The sequence below is a fragment of the Mustela putorius genome, unplaced genomic scaffold (assembly GCF_011764305.1).
Source record: "Mustela putorius furo isolate JIRA1106 unplaced genomic scaffold, ASM1176430v1.1 tig00003896_pilon_pilon_pilon, whole genome shotgun sequence".
Classification (NCBI taxonomy): Eukaryota; Metazoa; Chordata; class Mammalia; order Carnivora; family Mustelidae; genus Mustela; species Mustela putorius.
Window position 1 is genome coordinate 7,674,287 of NW_025422045.1, and position 23,645 is coordinate 7,697,931.

Sequence of the window (23,645 nt, forward strand, 5' to 3'; positions counted from 1 at the left end):
TCATCGAACCCTCCCCCCCATCTTACGCAGTGGATACCATCATTCCTCCGTTTCAGAAAGAGAAACCAAGACCGAAAGACTGACTTGTGAAGGCAAGGCTTAAACCTCTGCTGGACTGCAAAACTTCTGCTCCTATCAATAGAGGAAAGGATCTCCCTTCCCTGGAGCTCAAGTGTCCTGGGAATCTCTCCCAGGGAGAAGTGGGAATGCTGTTTGGGCCTCGCAACTTAGGGCAGCCTTGTACCCTGGCACAGCAGGAATGTTCTGCTGGGTGGGCAGGCCCTGGACCCCCGTTCTGCCCTCCATCACTCACACCTTGGCCCATTTGGACCAAATGTACTTTTAGGTTCAGACCTGCCCTGACTGGGAGTAAACAGGAAAACGGCTCCTGTATCTGTAGCTCCTCTTGCTTTTGGAAGGGCTTCCTTCTCGCTATCCCAGCCTCCATGCACCCAACCCGATGCCACCCAGGAGGCAAGGCAGGGGCTGACATCGTCTGAACAATTTCCAAGGCTAGCAGCGTACAATGGCTCCACGTCATCTTTGCAACCGCTTGCAGGGGTAGGCACTGTCAACGTCCCCACTTCACAGATGACGAAACAGAGGCTCAGGGGGCTAAAGCACTGGCCCAAGGCCCAACACCTCATAATGGCAGAGTCTTGGGGTGTGTTTCCCAGGCTGTCCAGGCCCTGCTTGCCACCACATCACCCAGTTTGGTTAATTACCTTCAGTGGTCCCACTGACCAAGAGAGAAAGCGCAAATGCCCTGCCTGATATTTGAGGCAATGAGACTCTGCACTGAGGGTTCCATGCCACCTTCCCAGCCTCATCACCCCTCACTTCCTTGCACCTGTCCCCTCTCCCCTCCAGGTGGCTACTACTACACCCACAGAGACAGCTCGGTTCCATCCTTTGCTCTGGCTTTTCCCCTTGCCTGGAATGCCTTTCCTACTCCTCTTCACACTTTCAGGGACTATGCCTCAACCCCACCTCCTACTACTGCCTTACTTTTCAACGAAGCGGCCCCTGAGCTTGGGCTCTAACCCCCTTGGCGCTGACAACGCTTATGAGCAAGTGGTCCTCGGTTGTAGGCTGTCTCTTGTCTTGGGACATCGCTGCTCTCCCAGGTGGTGGCCTCCCTGGGAAATTTCAGATCAGTGCTAAGTTTCTTGGCATCCCCTATGGTATCTTGTGTCCTGCACACGCCCCTGAAATATGCTAACAGGCACTGAAAGAAGTGGGAGTTAGCGGTCCTTCTCTTTCTGCCCTGTGGAAGTCCTCCACCACCCTTGGGGGGGTGCCCTAGGGCACTCCTCCCCAAGGGCCGCTGTAGGGCTGGGTCAGGAGGGACCATGACTAAGGGAGGATCCCCAAGGGTAGCCTGAGGGCCAGCAAAGCAGCAGCTCCCCCAAGGGCTTTTTCTCAGCTTCTCTGCTTTCCCCTTTCCAAACAAGGTAGGGCACTAGAAAAGATCCCGGGCCTGCGTACTAGGAAATTCCGGGTTCACCTCCACCATACAAGGCCATGTGAACTGAAGCATGCCTCTTCCTCTCTCTGGGCCTCAGCACCCCCAGTTCTAAAATAGACACTGGATGAGTTCCAGAGCCCCTTCGAGCTCTAGCCTCTGTAGTTGGAAGGTGGCACAACATCCCGAGCTGGTTGGGCAAATTCCCACTCCTCTGGGCCCCAAGTAGGACATATGAAGGGCTCAGGTCTCCTGTCTCCAGGTCAGGAAGGAAGAACAGGCCACTGTGACCACAGACTGCTGGGTCCAAGCCAGGCTGCCCTCTGGAGTAGTATGATCCTATCCATCTGTCCTTCTCCAGCTTTATTTGCTTTGACCAAATACGACCCACACACTTGACATCACCTCCAAAGCATGGCTACAAGGAGGGATTCCTACAGGTGCCACCACTGCCCAGCACAGGGCTTGTGGAGTTGCTACCACGAGGCGAAACTGCCCTCACCTGTCAAAACAAACCCACCCAGCTCAGCCCACGAGGCAGGCAGCTGTGGGAGAGGCCAACATGCCCCACCGTGTCCCAGTGGATTTGATCAGAGGTGCCTGTTATGGTGCTAAACTGGAAGATTGTCCTCCAGGCAGGACTCATGTGAGTGGGTGATTCCCCTCTCCCCCGTCCAGTACAGCGTGTCCAAGAGCCCCTGCAGGAGGAAGTCAACCTCAGGGGGCTATACAGTAAGGTGCAAAGGCTTGAGCTTAGAGTCAGGCAGGTCAAGGTTCAAATCTCAGCTCTGTCACTCACAGTGAAACCTGGTCAAAGTCAATGGACCTCTTGCAGCCTTGGTTTCCCATCTGTAAAATGGGGCAATACCTCCACGGCATAGGGCTGTTCTAAAGATCCAGAGAGATGGTCCATGGAAGGATCGATGCCCAGCAAGATTTCAAGTAATGGTGGCTATGTCCATTCGTTCCTCTCTGGGATGGAGCAAGGACAACAGTCATCCCCAGGAAACTTACTGAATCCCTGCTGAATCACCTGTGCACCACTGTAGAATATGCCCTCTCCCTGACCTGCCTCCTGTCCCATGCATCCTCACCCCCATGTCACCCATACACTGTTCACAGTGTTGAAGCTGAGATCATTAAGTCCTATCATGCTGCAGAGCAGCTCACAGAGGTCAAGAAACTGCCAAGGTCACTGAACGAGGAGGAGAGCCCAAGTCTGTTGACCTCCGCCCAGTGTCTTCTCCACATGCCTGTCACTGGGCGAGGCTGCTTAGCTCAGCCAAGCGGGGTACCGGCCAGACACGGAAGCTGCTTATGAACCTTCATTGCAAATGTGGAGCATGGCCCCAGGAAGTGCTGGGCAACCTGAGCCAGGAAGGATGCCTGCTGCCAGACCTCTAGGGGCAGGTTTCCATGGAGATGCAGCAAACTCTTCCCCTGGCACCCTATAGATGAGCCCACAGGCAGCCCCTTCCCACAAGCCTCCAGTGTGGCACATGCACAAGGTCCCCTCCACCTGGCAGTCAAGGCTTTCCTACCTCTGGAAACTCACCCCTCCGCCACATCCTAACCAACCTCCTAATCACCCTTACACCACCCTACAGTTAGCTCTGCTGGAATGGCCTTCCTCACGAGCTTCTTCCCGTCCCCACTGCCAGCTCTGACACATTCATTCTGGAACAAGTTCCATGACCCCCTCCCCTCCAACACTTCCAACTAGTTGTTTCCCCCCAGCACCTGCCTGTTAACCTGACACACCTCTGGCGGCGAATCAACTGCACTATAATTCCTTGTGTGTCCTCTCCCCACTGTTCTGAAGCCCCAGGAGAAGGACAGGGGCCCTGCCTCTCATTTCTACCCCTTGCACCCAAGAGTGGCTGGCATCGCAATTCCTGGGTGCTCAGGAACTATTTCCTGCCCAAATGAACAACCAGCACAGTCACATATGCATCTCTTGCACCTTCTGCTTTTAGGGAATCAAAATAGATAATGGCTAAGAGCCTTGGAACCTGGGTTCCAATCCCAGTTTGGCCATTTACCAGTCTGACACTGGGAAAGTCACTTAGGTGGGCAGCTGCAGGTTGCTCACCCATTAATTAGTAATGATGATCCAACTACCTCACGAGGGTTACCAAGAGGATCAAACAGGACCTATAAAGTGACCCGTAGCTGTTAGCATCCCCTCGACGAATATTTCCTTGGTCATGTCTCTTCTTCCCCAGAATGAGGGTCTTTATCATCTGCCTTCCTTCTCAGCCGAAATTCTGTCTCCCCCAGCAAGTTTCATCTAAATAGCCAGCCTAGTGCTCCTTCCTTCTCCCACCTTCACATGTGTGCAGCAACCTCACCCCACAGCCCCAGTCAAGGCCAAGAGCCTGTGTGTTCATCCCACCTCCCCGACCAGATCGCCCAATTGCAGAGAGCAGGCCTGTTTTGCATGCTCTGTGTTCCTAAAAGCACCCAGCCTAGGGTTTTGGTATAGCACAGCCTATAGCATTTAGTTTCCAAAGCATTCATACTCATTTGATTCTCACTGTCCAAGACAGGTACTATCATCAACCCCATTTTACAGATGAAGTAACTGAGGCTCACAGAGGTTAAGCGCTTGCTCAAGGTGCCTCAGTAATAAGTAGTACAGCTGAGGTTCAAGCTCTGGCAGACTCCAGATCCTGTGTGCTCTCTTGTCTCTTGTGTCACCTCCTTCCTCTAGTTGATGCAAGGGAGCCTGCTGGGGTCACCCCTGCCTGCTGCCCAAGTGGGCATGTCCACCTTGGCTCTGGTGCCTCAGCAGCTTCCTATCCCAGCTCCTTGTTATTTCCCAGAAAACCCACAGAAGTGGCTTCGGAAAGGACCCCAAACTCGATCGCATTTGGATTTGTATTTTTCTTTTTTTTAAGATTATTTATTTATTTATTTGACAGACAGGAGATCACAAGTAGGGAGAGAGGCAGGCAGAGAGAGAGGGAGGAGGAAGCAGGCTCTCCGCTGAGCAGAGAGCCCAATGTGGGGCTCGATCCCAGGACCCCAGGACCATGACCTGAGCCGAAGGCAGAGGCTTTAACCCACGGAGCCACCCAGGTGCTCCTCGCATTTGGATTTGTTAAACCACAGCTTCTGGCCACACACTCATGGCCTCCTTCTGACCTCCCATGCATCCTCACTCCCATGTCACCCCTACGCTGTTCACAGTGTTGAAGCTGCAAGGGCCCCCAGAGATCATTAAGTCCCAAGCTGCAGAGCAGCCTGTGAGCTGTGACCTGGTCAAGAAACTGCAAAGGTCACTGAGTGAGGAGCAGAGCCCAAACCTGTCTGGTAAAGCAAAACGGAAAACCTACTCTAGCTACCTACTCTTTCCCTAGGCTCTGTGACATGGAGAGAAATAAAAATTCACTTTTAAGGGCATTCCAGGACGACTGGCTTTGGGCCTTGGGCCAACTAGCAATGTTGGCCCTATGGTTTGTGCCAAACTAACATTTGGGGTGGGCTTTCCCCACACATCACCTTATTGGATCCTCACAGCCACCAAGCTGTGGATGCCTGGTGTCCTCATTTAACCAGTGAGGAAACTGGACCTCTCTGAGCCTTGGCCCCTGGTCTGCAAAACGGGAATATTACTGTGGTAAGGTTCTAGGAGCCCTCAAGTAACCTCTTCTTTCTATAAAATGGGCATGATAGCAGACCCTCCCTCACAGGTGGCTGCATGGATTAAATGGTAAACACATTCCCAGCACTCAGACAGGAGCCTTCATGTTTTCAAGGTGCCCAGTAACCACCAGCTCCCATTGTTGTTACTACACCACTGACAACAGTCAGCCTGCCTATAACACGATCCTGTTTACAAAGTGCTCTCATGTTGTGGGCAAAGGCTCAGAGAGCCAGGGAGCTGTTGGAGCTGGTGCCTACTGGCCCATGACAGCCCAGGAACTGTGTGAGCCGGCTGATAAAGAGAGCCACATTAACTATATTATTTTAATATTAAAATTAAATTTTATAAACTGATTTTTGAAATCAGTCAGATGAAAAACAATACTTAAAACTCATTGCTTCCTAATTTTAAAAATTGTGTTCTAGTATTCTCTGTGCTTTTGAGGTCATCTCTATCCCTTATCTCTGAACTGGGGAAATCCTAAATAAGGCTATGCTACTGCTCCCCTCTTCCAAACTCTGGTCAGTGGCACGTTGGTACCTTGAAATTGTGGGCCGGGCTTGGGGGGATATTGACACCATGGAAAGAGGCAGACACTACAGATCAGAACCTGATTTATTATCTTTTTGATTCTAGACTTAAGACGTGCTGGAGAAGATCACTTAATAATGTAGCTGAAACTTAAAAGGGTGCCGTGTATGTAGCTGTTGTTTTGTGAATAGCACAGAAACAGAGGACATATTTTTTTAGTATTTGGAAACTATTATCTAATCCAGCCAAGAAGTCATTCCAGTCATTGACAAATAAGCAAAGTTCTAACACATGTCTTCATTGTTTCATTTTTCACCCTACTTGTTAAACTTCGTAGACAAAAATATCAACCAACATTCTGGTCAGAATTACACTTGGGTGTCAACTGCATCCCTAGGTTGGCTCTTGATACAAGAGTTTGGCAGAACCCAAAGGAAATGTTGTATGAGAAAATTGGTTCTCTGGGATTTACCAAAGAAAGTATCATATATTTTTATTGTTTGTAGGTTGTGTTACAAACCTTTACATGATAAAATTCATGATTGTGTGTGTGTGTGTGTGTGTGTGTGTGTGTCCATACACTTGATTTCTGGAGATCTGGCTGTTACCAGAATACTACTGCACAGAACCTTAGGCTAGGAGATGCTCAACCCCCAATCTTCTCCTCTTTCTACTTCACCATGCGGCCCCCTGCTGTATCTCGTAAGAGTCACCTGGTTGGCTTAATGCTCCTGTTGCAAAGTATCTGTATTTCAACTCCTTCATTTTTGTTTTCTTTCTTTCTTTCTTTCTTTTTTTTTTTTTTAAAGATTTTATTTATTTATTTGACAGAGAGAGACACAGCGAGAGAGGGAACACAAGCAGGGGGAGTGAGAGAGGGAGAAGCAGGCCTCCTGCCAAGCAGGGAGCCTAATGCAGGGCTCTATCCCAGGACCCCAGGATCACGACCAGAGCCAAAGGCATCTAGATGCCTAAGGACTGAGCCACGCAGGTGCCCCTCATTTTTGTTTTCTTAAAGGTTTTCTTTCTTTCTTTCTTTTTTTTTAAAAAGTAATCTCTTCCCCCAACGTAGGGCTTCAACTCACAAGCCTGATGTCAAGAGCTGCACGCTCCACCAACTGAGCCAGCCAGGTGCCCCTCAACTCTTTTAATTATGCCTCTCCGTACTTACTATTTGCCACATTTTGTACTTTCCCTCCACTATTTAGAAGTTCAGTTTCCTCAGCTCACTCCTTCCGGGGTTACCCTAAGGGGGCCTGGCAAGAGTGGAAAATACAGCCAGCATTTATTTCTAGGGCTCTAGGCTCAGTCTGATGCATGGGGTTGCACTGAAGGGGCCCAAGGGCTACACTCTGAGGCTGGGGCACAAGCTAAGATTGGCATCTGAGGAACAGGAAACAAGGTCTTCCCCTAAAAATGCACCGAGAAGGTAAGGCAATCAGGAAAGACTTGTATAAAAGTTTCTACAGTAAAGTAAAATACTTTAGAGCACATGTGGGCTCCTTGGGTTAAAATGTAAAGTAGAAAAAAAGCATAAGAGAAAATTATAAAAGTAGTATAGTTATAAGCATCCTAAAATGAACACATACGCACACCTGTTCAAAAAGCTGGAGAAAATAGACCAATTGTTAATGGTTGTTTTGGAGTAGAAAGTCTATGGGTAACTTCTTTGCAAGTTTCTGTGTCTTCTATGAGCTACTACTTTTTATGACAGCATAAAAGACCATCCTTCAGTTAAAAAATGCTAAGGGGTACCTTTGGGTCATCCCTTTCCCATGTTCTTGTCATTACTGGCCTACTCTCTCCCAGCTATCCTCTCTGCGCTGCCAGAATTATCTTTCAAAATCAGAAATAAAATCATGTGCATCCATTCATGAAAGGTCTTCTATTAATTTTCTTAAGTGTGATAATGGTGGTAGGTTGGTAGGAGCCTGACCTGAATCTTGGGAGATCCCTGTAGAAATACCGAGAGTGAAATGTCAGGATGGCTAGAATTTTCTTTCAAATTATACCAACGTTTTAAAGAATCACATATATTTTTTATTTTAATTTTTATTTAAAATGGTTTTAATTTTAAAAGTATACATGTACTATGTGTACATGTCTGTGTGTAGATACACATATATAAAAATACTTTTATATAAATATACATTTTTCTTTTTTAAAGAGAGAAGGAGGTAAAGCAAATGTGCCTACATGTCGAATCTAGGGGGAAGGTGTAATGGTGGCCATTATATTCTTCCAATTTTTCTGATATGTTTTCATAATAAAAAATTTTGAGGGAAAAAGCCTCCCATGGTCTGCTTTGACAGACCGTGGTCTGGCCTGCACCTTCACAATCTCACTGTACTCGATCCCGTCAGTTAAATCTCTGCCATGACTCGCCTTTGCTTCATGCTGCCAGGTTTTGGTATGGAAACAGCCTCCTTCTTATAAGTTCTACTTTCAAACACATGCACATTTTATAGCAACTAATAAAATATACATTTTTTAAAATATGAGGAATAACTTATTAGAAATAACGTAACCAGATGAGAAATTAACTGTGTGAAGGAGAAATGCATGGCATGGTACAGACCTTTGGATTGATAATATGTCAGAGGCATGGCCCAAGGAAGTAAGAAATTTATGCTGTTCAGAATCTGGGGAAAGAAAAGCTCGTGGCACCCAGATTGGCTTAGTGTTTCCTCATTGGCTGAGTTCAAGCCCCAGCTCTGTCACTTAATACCTGTGTGATCCTGGACAAGTTATTTAACCTCTCTGAATCTCAATTACCTTGTGTGTAAAAAAAGGACAATACTTTGTACCTCCATGCATGGCCACAAGGATCAAATGAGAGAACAAATGTATAAGCATGCTATATTCTAGAAAGTGCCATAAACATTCAAAATATTATTAGTATCATTCCTATGAAAGCTTGACGAGCAGACCCCATCATGTCACGAATGTAAAAAATAGCTCAAAGGATAATCAGAGCATTGAGGAATTTGGATTTTGGGTACTTTGTTTACAAATTCAAAATTCACTTCTTAATGCTATTTATATAAACCAAAAGCCCCATGAGAGTTCTAGGTTCCTGGCTTGCATATAATTTCATTCAATCCTCATGGTGTGTGCTGAAAATACCAGTAAGACCTGAAGATGACCTTCCATTTTTGAATTCTCCAGCTGGTTTGGGGTGTAGGGGAGACACACCCATACTCAGAAGGGAAACTCCCAAATCTAAAATAAACACAAAACCACACAAACCTGCCCTCTATAAGACCTTCATTTGTGCTGGGATGGCATGCCAAGGTGAGGTTTCCGGGCAGTACTGAGGGTAAGCCACCATGCAGACGCCATGTCTGAAGGAACACCAGGTGCTAGGTGGTACTGAGGGGCAGTCAGCCCTAGGGTTCCTTCCATCCAGGCAAGCACAGGGCAACAGCATCTACCTTCACCACCTACAACCACCCACATCAATGGGCCTTTCTGGGGTATATTTACAACACACACTGGCATGGTATTCCCTCTGCTGAGTCAGAACACTTACCCCCTGGAAGTGAGATTTTGCTGGCGAGAGTCATGGTTAGCTTTCATTTCAGGTGGCCTCCCCACTGAGTCCCACCATGGCCACCTCCTAGTAGACAGTGGACCCTTGGAAAGCAGGTGCCCTATTGCACTGATGTTTGACACTCTATTCCTGGGCATATGACAGTCCCTCAATAAATGTTCACACCATGGGACTAAAACCTGCCTGTAGCCTCTTTTGCATTTTATAGGTGACATGAAAGGGCCATGCACACATCTGGTCTTACCAAGGCATTCATCCCTTTCTTCATGTGCCAGCGATGGTGCTAGATATAAACAGCAGAAAGTGAGTGAGAGCAACAGATACTCCCAGCAGAAGGCTGTACAAAGGGCAACTGAATCAGAGAGGCAGGTTCATTCTAAGTTATGGTTTGGGAGGTAGCAGTGATGGGAAAGTCTTCCCAGAGGAAGTAGTGTTTCTGCTGGGCCTAGAAGGGCAAGCAGGAAGGAAGCCTATGGCCAGAGAAAAGGAGGAGCAGCAGCTTCCTGGATGGGAACAGCCTGAACAAAGGAGGAGAGAGGCCAGAATACAGATCTGTCACCTTGTTGCCTGGAGCTAGAGTTTTGGAGGGGGTGGGAGGGTGGGGAAGGTGGATGAGGTCAGAATCAGACCTGAATGTCATGCTGACAATGGGTTCCTTTATCCTACAGATGACAAGGACCGACCCATCACAAATTTCTGGGCAGCAGCCTGCCTTGATCTGTTTTCCCAAGACTGCTTATCATATGGTAATTGGTACATTTATTGTTCTCTGCCACAAGGCTGGGAGCATGTCAGTTTTGACATGGGGCCGGGGATGGAGCCTCACCTCTCCAGCCTCTCTAGCACTGTGACGGAACAAGAAGAGCTTATCGGCTAGCAGTCCCAGGAGAAGCCATTCGTATTCCAGAGAGCTGCTCCTCCTCCATCACCTGCCCCTTCAAGCTGGAAGGTGAGCATGGAGAACAGGTCACAGGTAGGGGCCTGGAGACAACAGGGTGGCTGTGTTCGTGGGACCACAAGACTAGCCTGACTCACTTGGTGAGGAGTACGAGAATACAAGTGTTGAGGAAAGCAGAGGCACCTCAAAGAGAATGAAAATCAGGAAGAAAAATATATCCATGAATAATGATTTTTAGATGGTGGGAAACAACATGGAACCACCCCACCCCCCACCCCAAGCTACCAGCTGGACTTTCTACATCATCCACTCTAGCTGGTGGAAAGTTCCAGCTGGGGGCACACATACCCACATTCTGGCTCCAGGGATGTCTACCCCATCATGAGGTAACACAGCTACTACTCATCACTTCCTGGAGTTGCTCAGCTGGGCCTGGGCCAAGGGACCACGGATGGGGGTGGAGGGGCCAGAAGGCTCAGAATTTGCACAGCTCTAAGGACAGGAGGCCAAGATAGGGGTTAGCAGCAGCCTCGCCCTGCGCACATTTGAGGCAACCCAGACTGTCTCCAGGTGGTGGAAAGCAGCCAGACTGAGCCCAGGAGCCAGACATGCCCCAGCAGCCATCAATCTCAACTCTCTGCTGGGCAGTTGAGAACTGCATTAGCAGGCCTGTTTTCCTAGTCTGATGGGCCCAAAATCCTGTAACAAGAGTTGTGTTTTCTTTTCCTCTCTGCTGGGAGGGGAAATAACAATGACAGGTACTATTACAGAGTGCTACAGGGAGTCAGCTAATGCCGCTTCTCTTTAACCCCGGCAGCAACTGTGCCAGGTGGGGATTATTGCCTGTGTTGAAGCTGAACGACTAAGGCTCAGGGGTATCCCGGTATACAGCAGAGTGAAGACCAAACCCCTGGCCTGGCCGCCTCCAAGCCAACACTCCCCTCCCCACAGCAGCCACACAAGCAAGTTAAAGACTTCTTTTCTTCTTCTTCCTCTTCTCCTTCTTCTTCTTCTTTTATTTATTTATTTGACAGAGAGAGAGACAGTTAGCGAGGGAACATAAGCAGGGGGAGTGGGAGAGGGAGAAGCAGGCTTCCCGCTGAGCAGGAAGCCCCATGTGGGGGATCATGACCTGAGCCGAAGGCAGATGCTTAATGACTGAGCCACCCAGGAGCAAGTTATTAAACAGCATGAAGGGGCTACCGTCATGGTACCTATGGGATTACAATTCCTCCTACCTCTACCAGACCTGGTAGAGAAAAGACAAAGAGTGAGGCCAGGCTCCTGGAAGCAGTCAAGACACAGAAAACAACAAGTTAACTGTCCACAGTACTGTCAGGAGGGATACACAAGAGCAATTCAGGTAGACGGTTTCCCACTCAGAGTGTTACCACTCCGAAGGCCAAAGGCCGGCTCAGGCCACACCCTCACCAGATTAGGGTACTAGCCTCCCAGCTAGGCCCCAGCTAGCCTCCAGGTGTCCCCATTCTATCCAACCTTTCAGCCAGAGAGAGATCCTTCCGAAACACACATCCGCTCACCTCACCTCCATGTTCCCTCCCTACCCCACTCCCTACTCTGTAGCCCTCAGGGTCAAGTTCAACCTCTTTGGTTTAGCTCTCACACCCTTGTATGCCTTGTGCTCTCCTCCTGGCTTGTTCATTCTGTCATTCAGAACATCTACTCTTTGCTGGTACTTTCCTGAATACACTGTGCTCTTTCCAGACCATATACACTGCTAGCCTCTCTTCCTCAGAAGACCCTTCACCTTTGGTAACCCCTGCCAGTCCTTCTAAACTCAACTCAAATATCACCTCTTCCAGGAAGCCCTCTGGGATACCTCAGTCTGACTCAGATGCCCTCTCCTTTGAGCTCCCCAACTCCCCTATACTTCCTCCTATCGCAGCACTTAAGAGTTGTTAGGTTTCTTTCCTGTCTCCTGTACTAGGTTTCCTAGAAAAGAGGAACTGAGCCTAGACAGGGCCTAAGTTGGTTTGTATATCTGTAGAAATACCTAGGCACACGGCACAATGCTTGAAACACAATAGGACTTTCTGGATAGAAAACTGAACGGGGTTTTCCCCCCACACCCGCCCCTGGGTAAATAGGTCTCTCTGATCCCGGGTTAGAGGATCTTTATGCTTCAGGGGCCTGTAAAGGCTCATTAGTCCACTAAACTGAGCTCAGTTACTACGGGAACTGATCCTTCTACTTTGACCACATTCTTGCTTTCTGAGCTCCTATGTGGTTGCAGTGAACTTTCTCAACCCTGATTACCAGTTACCACAAATGATCAGTGCCCCTTGGAAGCAGCTTTGTGGCCACGTTAGGAGATGGGAACAGGGAGGGCAGCCAGCGGTCCCTAGGCTCCAAGACTGATGACCTCTGGGCCAGGGGCCCTGGAGGCTGTGCGGGGCCCAGACAGCCAGCAGACCCTGGCAGTGCTTGCCTGAATGCTAAGACTTCTGCCTCTTCCTGAGTTCGTTCTTGGTTACTGATGAGTCCAGCCTTGTGACATGTGCTTGGTTTCAAGTTTCCTGTCAGTGGTCTACTATTTAAAAATGACACCCCACCTACTACTGTCTGAAAGAGATAAGGTACCTGTGGTCTGAAGAAGCAGCTTCTTGCAACCAGCCCCTCTGTGAAGAAAGCCTGATAATGCAAAATGAAACCGAGGGACGCCTCCTGAGGCATCATATTTTTCTTAGGAGCTCAGAGTTTTCCATGGCGAGATGAGGGAGGATGGCCAAAGGGGCGCTGATCCCTTCCTAGCAGTAATGTCAGAAGGGACAGGGCCCGTTCTTCCTACAATGATTCTTTTCCCACATCCCCTCACTGACCTTGAGATCAAAGTGAGCAATCTTCTTGGCATGAAGGTAGTTCACACCATCCAGGATTTGCTTGATGAAGCTGGTGGCCTCTTCCTCACTCAGCGACTCCTTCTGGGCCAGGAAGTCAAAGAGCTCTCCTCCCGACACTCTGCAAGACACCAGTGGTGGGGTGGGGGCCAGGCCGTGGGTGCAGCCAGCTCCTAACCAGGACCCCAACCATTTGGACATACAGCAGGATCCCCTCACCCATCTTTGGGGTTCTGTCCAACCAGCACCAGGAACCGACTTTGCTTCTATTTACTGCATTCTTCCCTTTGGATCATAAGGGCAGGAACTGCTCTTAGGGGGTCACCAGAAGGATCTCGGGTTACCCTTGGTATTACCTCTCCCCACCCCGTGACTGAGGGGACAGAGGATAGAAACAGTGCTGTGCAGTGACAAAGAGGAACATATGCTGGGCCAGAAACTGGAGGCTCAGGTTTTAGTCCAGCTCTGCCACTCACCTTGGGCAATTCCCTTTCCCCCTTCAGGCAGATCTTAGTTTCCTTACCTGCAGGATGAGCAGATTGAGAAAGATGGCTCCTGAGCCCTTTCTTTCATTTTACAAAAGATGGCCTCCTCAAAGCTCAAGGGAATCTAGACCCATTTAAAAACCTCACCCTCCCCTCTCTTGCACCTTATGGTAGATAGGGCAGGAATGGAGGCCCACAAAGCAAAAACAACCTCCCCTGTAAATACTAGTTTACAGGTTTTTTTTTTCTTCCCCACCCCCCACTCCTGCCTAGTTTACAGTTTTATCAGAATTAGGAATTTGGGGTTGCCAGATAAAATAGGGGATTCTTATTCACTAAATCTGATAGCCCTACTGGGTTTGTTTGTCCTCTGATGGATGCTAGGGTATCCAGCCAGGATGTGCTTCTCTGGGGCTGGGACAGAGCCAAGAGTCATCCCAGGGAAAGATATTAGGAAGAGATCTGGACCAAAGTGTCCAAGAACTCAGGATCACCTGAGGAACCTGCTTTAAATGCATATCCCAGGTCCTACCACAGACCCTAACAAATTAGATTCTCCAGCCCCTAAGCCTTGGAACCTATATTTTTACAATAAAAAAATAATACTAGTTAATTCATATTCATTGAATACTTACTCTGTGCATAATGTATACTTAAGACATATTATCTCATTTAACCATCACAATACCTTACGAGCTAAGAACTAGTATTGCCTACTTGAAAAAACAGAGGCTGTCTCTATGTTTGAAAAAACAGAGGCCCAAGGTCATGGAGCTAGTAAGTGGCATTCAGGATTCAAACCCAGGCAGGATGACTTTCAACCACTCTATCATATCGAGTGTCCTCAGATGATTCTTAAATGGCCAGAATGGCTTCTGTCCCAATTTGGGGACTCACTTATACCCTACTGCCTAGTTCATCCTAAACAAAGAGCACCAAAATGTCCTTTTTCACTGTTCTTTAAAAATGTTCAGAAGCGGGGCGCCTGGGTGGCTCAGTGGGTTAAGCCTCTGCCTTCGGCTCAGGTCATGATCCTGGGGTCCTGGGATAGAGCCCCGCATTGGGCTCTCTGCTCAGTAGGGAGTCTGCTTCCCTTCCTCTCTCTGCCTGCCTCTCGGCCTACTTGTGGTCTCTCTCTGTCAAATAAATAAATAAAAATCTTAAAAAAAAAAATGTTCAGAAGTACCCACGGAACCACTCTTCAATCTCAGTGTCATGAAAAACAGAACCCCTGGACATGATGGGGTACCAAGAACAAGCACACAGCAACACCCATGACGTTATCTCACACCCACCTCTGCTTCAGCCTCTCGCTCCGTGCTAGCTAACAGAACTTTCTGCCGTGATGGAAATGTGTTCTATGAACACTGTCCAATATAGCCACTAGTCACATGTGGCTACTGAGCATCGAGAGGAACTGAATTTTAAATTTTATTTCATTTGAAATCATTTTCATTCAAAAACTGAAGGGGTATAAAATAGTTTACTCCAAACACAACTTTATTGTTTTGATAGGATCATATTTCATGCTAACCATTATATGAGAATGAGCTAAATGTGCTGTAAGTGTAAAAAACACACTAAGTTTTGAAGATGGAATATGGAAAAAAGAATGTGAAATATCTCATTAACGATTTTGATATCGATTACATATTAAAATGATATATATATATAGGAGTAAATAAAAATATGATAAAAATTAATTCACCTATTTCTTTTTACTTATTATTCAAGGTAGCTAATAGAAAATCTCAAATCACATATATGGTTCATATTCTATTTCTCTTGAACTGTGCCAATATGGAGGTTATCTCCTTTAGATCTAGCCATTAGGTTACAGGAAATGCAAGACATAGAGGAACGAGTTCACTAACAGCATGAGGAAGGAATAAGCCAAATCCAGGCTGTGAGACAATCAACGGGACAAATGACCTAGTTTTTCCAACAAATCAATAGCATCAAGGAAGAAGGGGAAAGAAAACTGGTACAGGAGAAATGAGACGGAAGAGACAAAAGAACCAGATTCAGTGTGCAGACCTCACTTGGATGCTAATTCAAATAAAACAACCATAAAAAGATATCTCTGGGTCAATCAGAGGAAACATCACTATGGACTGCAGCGTAGACAGCCTCGGTGGTCCCGAGGCCCAACTGGATAATTCTGTCATGGGATAGATACACGATGGCCACATTTTAAAAAACTGTCATCAATGAGAGATGCACACTAGAATGTTTATATGTAAAGTGACATTTTGTCTGAGAGTTGCTCTACAATATTCCAGCAAACAATCAGCTAGGGTAGGGGCAGGTGGGGGGAGTAGGAGTTTTAGATAAAACAAGACTGGCAAAACGTTGATCATTTGAAGCTGGGTGATGGGCATATGAGCATTCCTTACATTTTTCTCTCTACTTTTGTGTATTTGAAATCCACTATAATCAGAAGTTAGCAGTAAACTTCCACAGTGGGGGGTGGGGGCAGACTCTGGGATCTCCCTCAGCCGCCTTCCCACATTATGACCATCATCGCCTGGCAGTTCCTCCATAACAGATGAGGAAACCGAGGCCCACAGGAGGGAAGTGGCCATGCAAGTTCTCTCAGCAGGGGAGTGTGCGGTCAAGGCCATGTCCAGGCCCCCGCCGCTGTCCAACACTGTCTCCTCGGGCGAACATGTGACTGGGGAGGAGCTGCCCTAACCCTCTCAGCCATGCCTGTCAGGGACTGGGGGTAATGAGGATGTCTACATGCTCACCTCGTTCTGAAGAGCAAATGGGCTGGTGCTATAAGGAAGGCACTCAGCCCAGTGACCAGCATGTGTCAGCACTCTACCAGCAGGGCTTCCGCCATGAGGTATTGTTTGTCACATGTGGTTAGTGTGGGAGAAGGCGCTGGGGATGCAGTGAGGCTTGGGAAGGGCCTGGCCAGGGGAGTACGGGAAATGAGCAAAGGCCCAGAGACAGGGGCGGGAGTGGGGGGATGCGTACAGGGCATGTATGTGGCAGGAAATCCCTGGGCCTGGCCAGCCTTGGAGGTGAGGGGCAGGCCTGCTGGCGCACTGGTTCTGTGGCTGCCTAGCACATCACTCTCCACCTTAGTCTTCTCTCATGTGTCAAATGGGGTTAAAAATATCTCCTTCTGGCAGACAGATGAATGTCAGGAAGAAGACCCTGTTCCTGTTGGGGTGTGAGCTTCTCAAGGGCAGGAGTCATGATCAGGTCCTCATCTTTCTGGCTAGTGTCTGCCGCATAAGAGATGCTGAGTCAATATTTAGAGAAAGTGGGGTGGTGGTAAAGGGGTGAAGAGAGCCTGAGAGAGGCGCCAGTGAGATGGCGCCTGAGAGCTTGTTGGCTGCTAGAGCCTCACTGTCCCTCTACTCCCTCAACTGGGCACAGCCCGAGGTGGCTGCCTCAGTGTTGGGATGAGGCTGGTGCACTATTTCTCCATGTGTCTCGGGGGTGAGGCCATTCTCTGCCCTACCGCCTCCTGGGCAGGTGCTCGAAAGTGGAGCCTCCTGTTAGCTGCTGAAGGAGTAACCCTGAGTCCAGTCAAAGAACCAGAACGGTGGTCCCAATCCTTCCCTAACATAGATCCAATCTTCCCCTGAGGGTATGGCATGGGAGAATCCCTGGGCCTGGCTTTTCTTCTTGCAAAACAGGAATGAGGATGGGGTACCTGGGCAGCTCAGTGGGTTAAGCCTCTGCCTTCGGCTCAGGTCATGATCTTGGGATCCTGGGTTCGAGCCCCGCATTGGGCTCTCTGCTCAACAGGGAGGGAGCCTGCTTCCCCTTCTCTCTCTGCCTGCCTCTCTGCCTACTTGTGATTTCTCTCTCTCTCTCTGTCAAATGAATAAATAAAATATTTTTTAAAAAACAAATTTTTTAAAAAGAGTAAAAAAAAAAAACCAGGAATGAGAAAAAAAAAAACACAGCCTATGGCCCCCGGGAGTGGGGAATCTTGCTGTAGGGTTGGACAAGTGCTATGAGACCCCTGATGAAGTCCTGGAAGTAAACACCACACACCATATCGTTGTCAGGTGTGCCGGTGGTGGAAGGGCATTTGACTCCAAGTCTACTCAAAGTTTGCCACCTGTGCTTCCCCTGAGCATTCTCTCCCTTGAAACTCACATCCCCCCAGAGGGGTAGATGGAACTTCTGTCCTGATTTTTCAAATGAGAAACAGAGGCCCGAAGAGAGTAAGACTTGCCCAACGTCACACAGTAAGTCACAGAACCAAAATTCAGAGCCACATCTTCTCAGCCCCAGTCTACCATGTCTTTCTCACCACACTGTCTCCACATTATAAAGCCTGACTTAGTGCCATGAGGAAAGCTCAAAGCCTCCCCAAGTAGTGGGCAGTCCTCTGACATCCCTGTTCAGCCGCATTGGATCCCTCATATCACGCTATTATTAGCTGTCTCTCTCCCCAGCTATGTTATGTTCACTTCCACAGCACCTTGTGTAACAAAGGCATTCAATAGAAGGTAGGTGGTTAAAAGAACAAAGGGGAAAAAGCATTAAAACTCTCAGCATGATATAGGATATTCCATATCATACAGAAGTGACACCGTGGCATCGGCAAGAGACCTGTCCGGAGCCCTGTGCCCATGTTCAAATCCACAGCGTCCCCTCTTGCTGGCCCTTGCTTTCCGTCCTTCCAGCCCCTGCTGGGTTCTGTGAGGCTGCTGCCTCAGGCATATCCTAGCCTTCTTACATTAAATAGAAAGCTCCCTAAGTGTGAAAGAATCTCGTGATAATGGGGATGTGTCCTGTCACCCAGAGCCACCGATGTGAAGGCCCAGGCTGGGTGAGGACTTTGGGAGACAGTCATCAGCCACTCCATTTGAAGGTGTGATCTGGGCAGGAGACGGGGTAACCCATGGTCTCCTTCGGATAAAGGAGGGAATAGCCACAGGAGTCCCCAGACTCTCCGCCGAGAGTCCTGGAAGTGTGGAAGACTGATGAGGTCACCACGGTAAATGTCCAAGTCTGGACACCCAGGCTGGGGACACTCACATCAGTGCCCTGGCAGCTCTCCTCAAGGTTTTATTCATTTTCCCTTTAACACAGCTTTTCCCAAGGGCTTCTCAGCCCCCAAACCTCTTTCCTGGAGCTTCCTGTCTCCTCCCAAAGGTCTCTCCTCTCACATCCCAAAGCTCTTTAGCTTAAAGATGAAAAGCAAAACCTAATAGTCTGAGCCTCTTGTCCTGTCCTCTCAGCATCCCCAGGATCAGTCCCTTCCGGGTCTGCTGATCTCCCTTCTTGCAGTTGTTCTGCCTGCTGGAAACACTTCCCTGACTGGTTTGTGAACGTGCGCTAAAACGATCTGCGTGGGCAGTGATTGAGGAAGGATGCTGCTAGAGCTGCTCAGGCCCAGGAAACAGCACTCAATCTGGGGCACTGGGAAGCACTGCCCACACGCTGGGGCGCTCTGCCGGGTCATTCTCTCCAATGCAACCGCCCGGGTCTTGCTTTCCATTCGCTGGGGATCCGGGAGGTACTAGAGCCATCGGGCTTGGATGGAGGGCCTGTCCAAACTCCTAGGGCTGACTTACATTTTCCAGAGCACACTCCACATATGACATGAGTTAATCTATTGAGATTTTGAAAATATTCTTTATGGTATACAGAAGTCAGCTTATATGGCAAAACCGAATCCTTCCCATCTTTGCCTTCAACAGTCCTGACTGGAGGCAGCTGCTGCTAAGGATGGATGGGGGAACAACAGCTAAAAGGGACTCAAATCGGGGCTGGGCATGTCCTCTGAGAACCGGTCACTTTAGACGAGATCGGGCGCGTTCAGGGTGGTATGGCCATAGACCCGGTCACTTTAATAGAAAGCAGAGTGTGCCAGGCACTGGACCGCAGTTGCCGAGAGGGGCAGTGGGATTGGGGTAGACCTATCCATAAAACCTGCCATTTCAACTGAACAGGCAGGCACTAATACTCATGTTCCAGCACTGGGCAAACCCACTGACCTATTAGGTTACCATGAGGACCGGGCTGCCAAAGGCTGCTGAACAGCCCAAGAGGGGTCACCAAGTCCAACCATCAAAAAGCCCACAAAAAGTCTTTCTCTGTCAGGAGATCCTCCCTCTCAGACCCCAGTGAGAGCAGTGAGACAGCTTGAAAGAAAAGAAGGAGACAGAGAAACTATAAGTACACAGAACAGAACAAGCATGGCAGCTTGCGCTGGTGACAACCAGTGGTATGGACAGTGACAGCTCACTAGAAGAGGGCACATAACTGTCACGGACCAGGAGCCTTGCTGGGAGAAACGGAGACATCTCAAGAGCATCCCAGACCCCAACTCCTAGGGTTTTACAAACAGAGAGAAGCAGGCGACTTCCCCTGCAATTAAAGAATAAAATTCTTTCATTTTATGAAAATGATCCCCTTCCTGGGGAATGATCCAAAAGGATTATTTCAAACAAACAAACAAACAAACAAAACATGGGAAATTATGAGAAGAAAGCTGTTTCATGGCCATAAAATCTGTAATGGTTAAAAGCTGGGAAATAAAAACCAAATGTCTAACAATAAAGATACACGAGTATGTAATTCAATGAAACATGATAGACTCAGTTAAAAGAAAAAACCCTTTTTGTGAAATTATGCTAACTGAGGGGGGAAAGCAGACCAAGAAATTGTACAAGTACAATGATTGTATACAAACAGATAAAGACTGAGAGGAATCACAGAAAAACATAAATAGCTATGTTTGGGTGGTAGGATTATGAATGTAATTTCTTTTCAGTTGCTGGAAAGTTTTTTAAAGCAGTGGCCTTGCTTTCCCAGCAGAGATGGGCTTCTCACTCTGCTGGGAACCAGTGTGCCAACTGCTCCCCCTGAGCCCCATAGGATGCCACACCTCGGGCTGTCCACATGGCTGACCACACCTGCAGGACACCCCGAGGCTTGCTGAGTCAGCAGAGGTATTTGCCAGCTAGTGTGACTTGTTGAGAAGACCACGGGAGAGACATGAAGGACGCTGGAGTGAGAAAGGAGTAGCATGAGTGATTTTATGCATTTAAACAGAGAGATGAATAATTCAAGCATCCAATGCAAGAGTATGCAAATGGCCATCTGCTATGTAAATCTATATCCTGGTAATACAAGGGTTTAGCTCTCAAACTAGAATTATTTCAAATGTCAGGTGATCCACCCAACCTGTAGGCAGGCGAAGGGTGGCTGCCACATTTATGGATGAGAGCTGAAGCTCAGAGGAGGGAGGTGACTGGCCCAAGGTCACAAAGTCAGGGATTACCAAAATAAATGCCACCACCCTTCTGTTAACCGGCAGATGCATAGATGCCTGTGAGGCTCAGAATATTCCCAACACGGGTCTTGCTGCTTGACTGGACACAGCCATTGTGCCACAGTCCAGCTCAAACTCTGTTGTCTGCCAGAGTCCCATCTCCACATTCCATGGCCACACCTCTGGAGGGACACCAGACTGTGACATCTCCCCCCACGAGGCTGACTTAAGGCCATCCCACCTCACGCTCATCACTGTCCACACAAGCCTGTGGACTCAGGTCCTGGCCCCGCCTCTTTCTGGCTTTGGGACCAATAAGCAACCTGGCTTCTCAGTGTTCTTGTCTGTAAAATGGGAAGAATAAGAGCTTCTGTGTGCTAAGATTGTTAGGAAGATTAAGTAAGGTAACAGAAGTGCTCAGTACAGTGAAAACAAAGTAAGCCCTCCAGGTTAGTAGGACACTTCCCTCAAGAGTCTTTGTGAGGACTGAACAAGATGGCAAACATGAAGCACCTGACAAATAGTTGGCTTACCATGGGGGTGGGGCTTCTCAATAACAGCTATTATTAGGATAATGAAGGCATCAAACAGCACAAATGCCGGAGATTTTTTTTCTCAGGAAAGGGGTGGAGAAGGGCTCTCTGGAGCCTGGAGCATGACTGCTTCTCTCCTCCTCACAGAGAAGACCCCTCCCAGACTGCCTCTCCTTCCCTCCCACCACCTTCTTACACCCTATCCCCTACTGTCCCCCCCACCCCCACCGCCACGTCCTCCCCTGAGCTCTTCAGCCAGGAAATGACCCCAGCATCAGCCACTGCTTCCCTTTTATCCCCAGGGTCCAATGAAAGCCAGACCTAGACTCTAGCCCTGTCCCCACTACTCAGCAAACCCACCTACTTTGACCCAGATTGCAGGGGGCGGGGGCGGTAACCAAGGGAAGCAACCCTCCGCTGATTTCATCTGCTTGCTACTGCCCTCTGGGACCTGTGGCTGCACCATCCAGCACCCTCCCCGCCCCCACCAGGGGTCCCGGGCACCCACTCACAGCTCCAGGATGAGCACCACGTCGGTGCGGTTCTCGAAGACGTCGTGCAGCGTGATGACGTTGGGATGCAGCACCTGCCGCAGGATGCTCACCTCCCGCTCGATTTCTTCCCGACTCACGCCCCGCCGGCTGGCCCGGCTCTGCCGCTTTTTTATGAACTTTGCCGCGTACTCCAGCCCTGTGCTTTTCTCTCGGCACTTCTTCACAATGGCAAACTGGCCGCTGTGGGGGACACAGACCGGCACAGTTGGGTTGTTACTATGTCCATCCAGGAAGTGACCTAGTTGCCAGCCCCCAGGCCATACTAATTCAGAGTCATGCTGCAAGGGTAGGACAAATCATGCTACCAGCCAGCATCCTCACCTGCCTGTTAACCGTGGCTGAGATGGGGCAGGTCCTAGGCTTCCCTTTTGTTCATACGAATCCTTCACCTTTACTAGGAATGAATGTTAGTATTGTCATTCCCAGTGCACAGATGTGACCACTGAGGCCCTGGAAGGTTACTGATTTGATGAGGATGACACAGACTCATCATTCCTAAGTCTCAGTTAGAACCTGAGTCCAGTATCCACTAGGTAAAACCACAGGGTCCAGAAGCTTGTATTATGTCATGTAAAGTTTAAAAGGGAAAAACATAAAGATCAGTTCGGCATGGTCAAAGTACTAATGGTAACAGTTACTTATTTCCATCCTTATCTGGATACAAGTACAAATCCATCGATTTATAACTGTGATATCTCCATATTCACTATATTCTTATTCTACCTTTGTTCCCAACCTCCTCCCAACAAATAAAATCTCAATGACCTGACCAAAGCAAGTCTACAGTAAGAGAGCAGAGCCAAGATGAGGGTGATGCCCTTAAAGTAAGGGCAAGGCCAGAGGACATGCTGGCTGGGTTGGTGGGATATTGGTGGAGGCCAGGTGGATGGAGGCAGTCTAACACTGTTAATAACAATAAGTGGGAGCTCGCCATGGTGAGAGGGCTAATGGGACCACAGAGTTGTAAAGTGTTAGAAAACTGATGCGTAGGAGAGGTCAAGAGACAAGTGTAAGGTCATCACAGAGTCAATGGCCAAGCCAGGGGCCCAGTCCACTGTCCACAAAGCCACTAAGTAGTTATAGAAGTTAAGACCGTGCTTAGTGCCCCTCAGGTTTGAGCCTAGAAATGCTTCGCTCTGGCAACCAATACAGTTACCATGAAATGGTGTCCCTCCCAATGGCAGGTGGCCCTGAGCCAGCTTCTCTGAGTGCTCCAAGGACAGCCCACTCTACAGGGAAGGGCAGCAGCCTTCTCAGTTCAGATGGGCAAGGCAGGTGGGCAGCTCTAAGTCCCCGGAAACGACCCAGTGGTTGCCCCCTTCTGGGGTCCTCCCACCTCTTCTTCCATCATTTTCCACAAGTGCCCCATGTTTTCTCACCCACAATACCCACTTCTTAAGATAGAACTCAGAAAGTGTTCAGGTTCAGTTTAATGGCTTAATAAGGGAGCACCATACTCCACAGGCAGAATGTACTCTCTTAGTGGCTCTGGGGTAAGAGTTATGCACAATGAAATTCTCCAGATATTTGCCTCAACCTCAGAAAATAGCTTCACATCTGAACCACTCCATTCCTAGAATAATTCTCAGGGAGAGAGCCTTCAAAATAAACCTAAGTGGAAAAAAAAAAGTCAAGTAGAGCAAGCAAGGAATAGATATGCCAACACTTAAATAGCATTCTATGGCAACCACCTTAGAGACGTCACCAGACGCATATTCCCGTAACTCTCCGTGCCCTCATCCTCCATTCACTCAGCACTGCCTGAGTGTCTGCTCTGTGCCAGGCCCTGTGCGACAGAATAAGGGGCAGGGACCAAAGGCACAGACAACAGGTACAGAGGAAGCTCTGGGGAAGGAGAGGGTCCTGG

The 23,645-nt window shown here is 48.6% G+C and overlaps 1 protein-coding gene across 6 annotated transcripts in view; it reads right to left on the reverse strand.

The window, feature by feature from the left end:
• Nucleotides 1–23,645, reverse strand: part of DAPK2 (death associated protein kinase 2) — a 117,655-nt gene that overhangs the window by 29,604 nt on the left and 64,406 nt on the right. For 4 of the 6 annotated variants that reach the window (XM_013059539.2, XM_004758732.3, XM_013059537.2 and 1 more), the window contains exons 3-4: nucleotides 21,737–21,958; nucleotides 12,937–13,075 (exon numbers count right to left, since the gene is read on the reverse strand). In XM_013059539.2, the coding sequence (XP_012914993.1) occupies nucleotides 12,937–13,075; nucleotides 21,737–21,958 (361 nt within the window). The remainder of the gene's footprint in view (nucleotides 1–12,936; nucleotides 13,076–21,736; nucleotides 21,959–23,645) is intronic. The other 2 variants (XM_013059538.2, XM_045067555.1) reach the window with 1 other exon arrangement.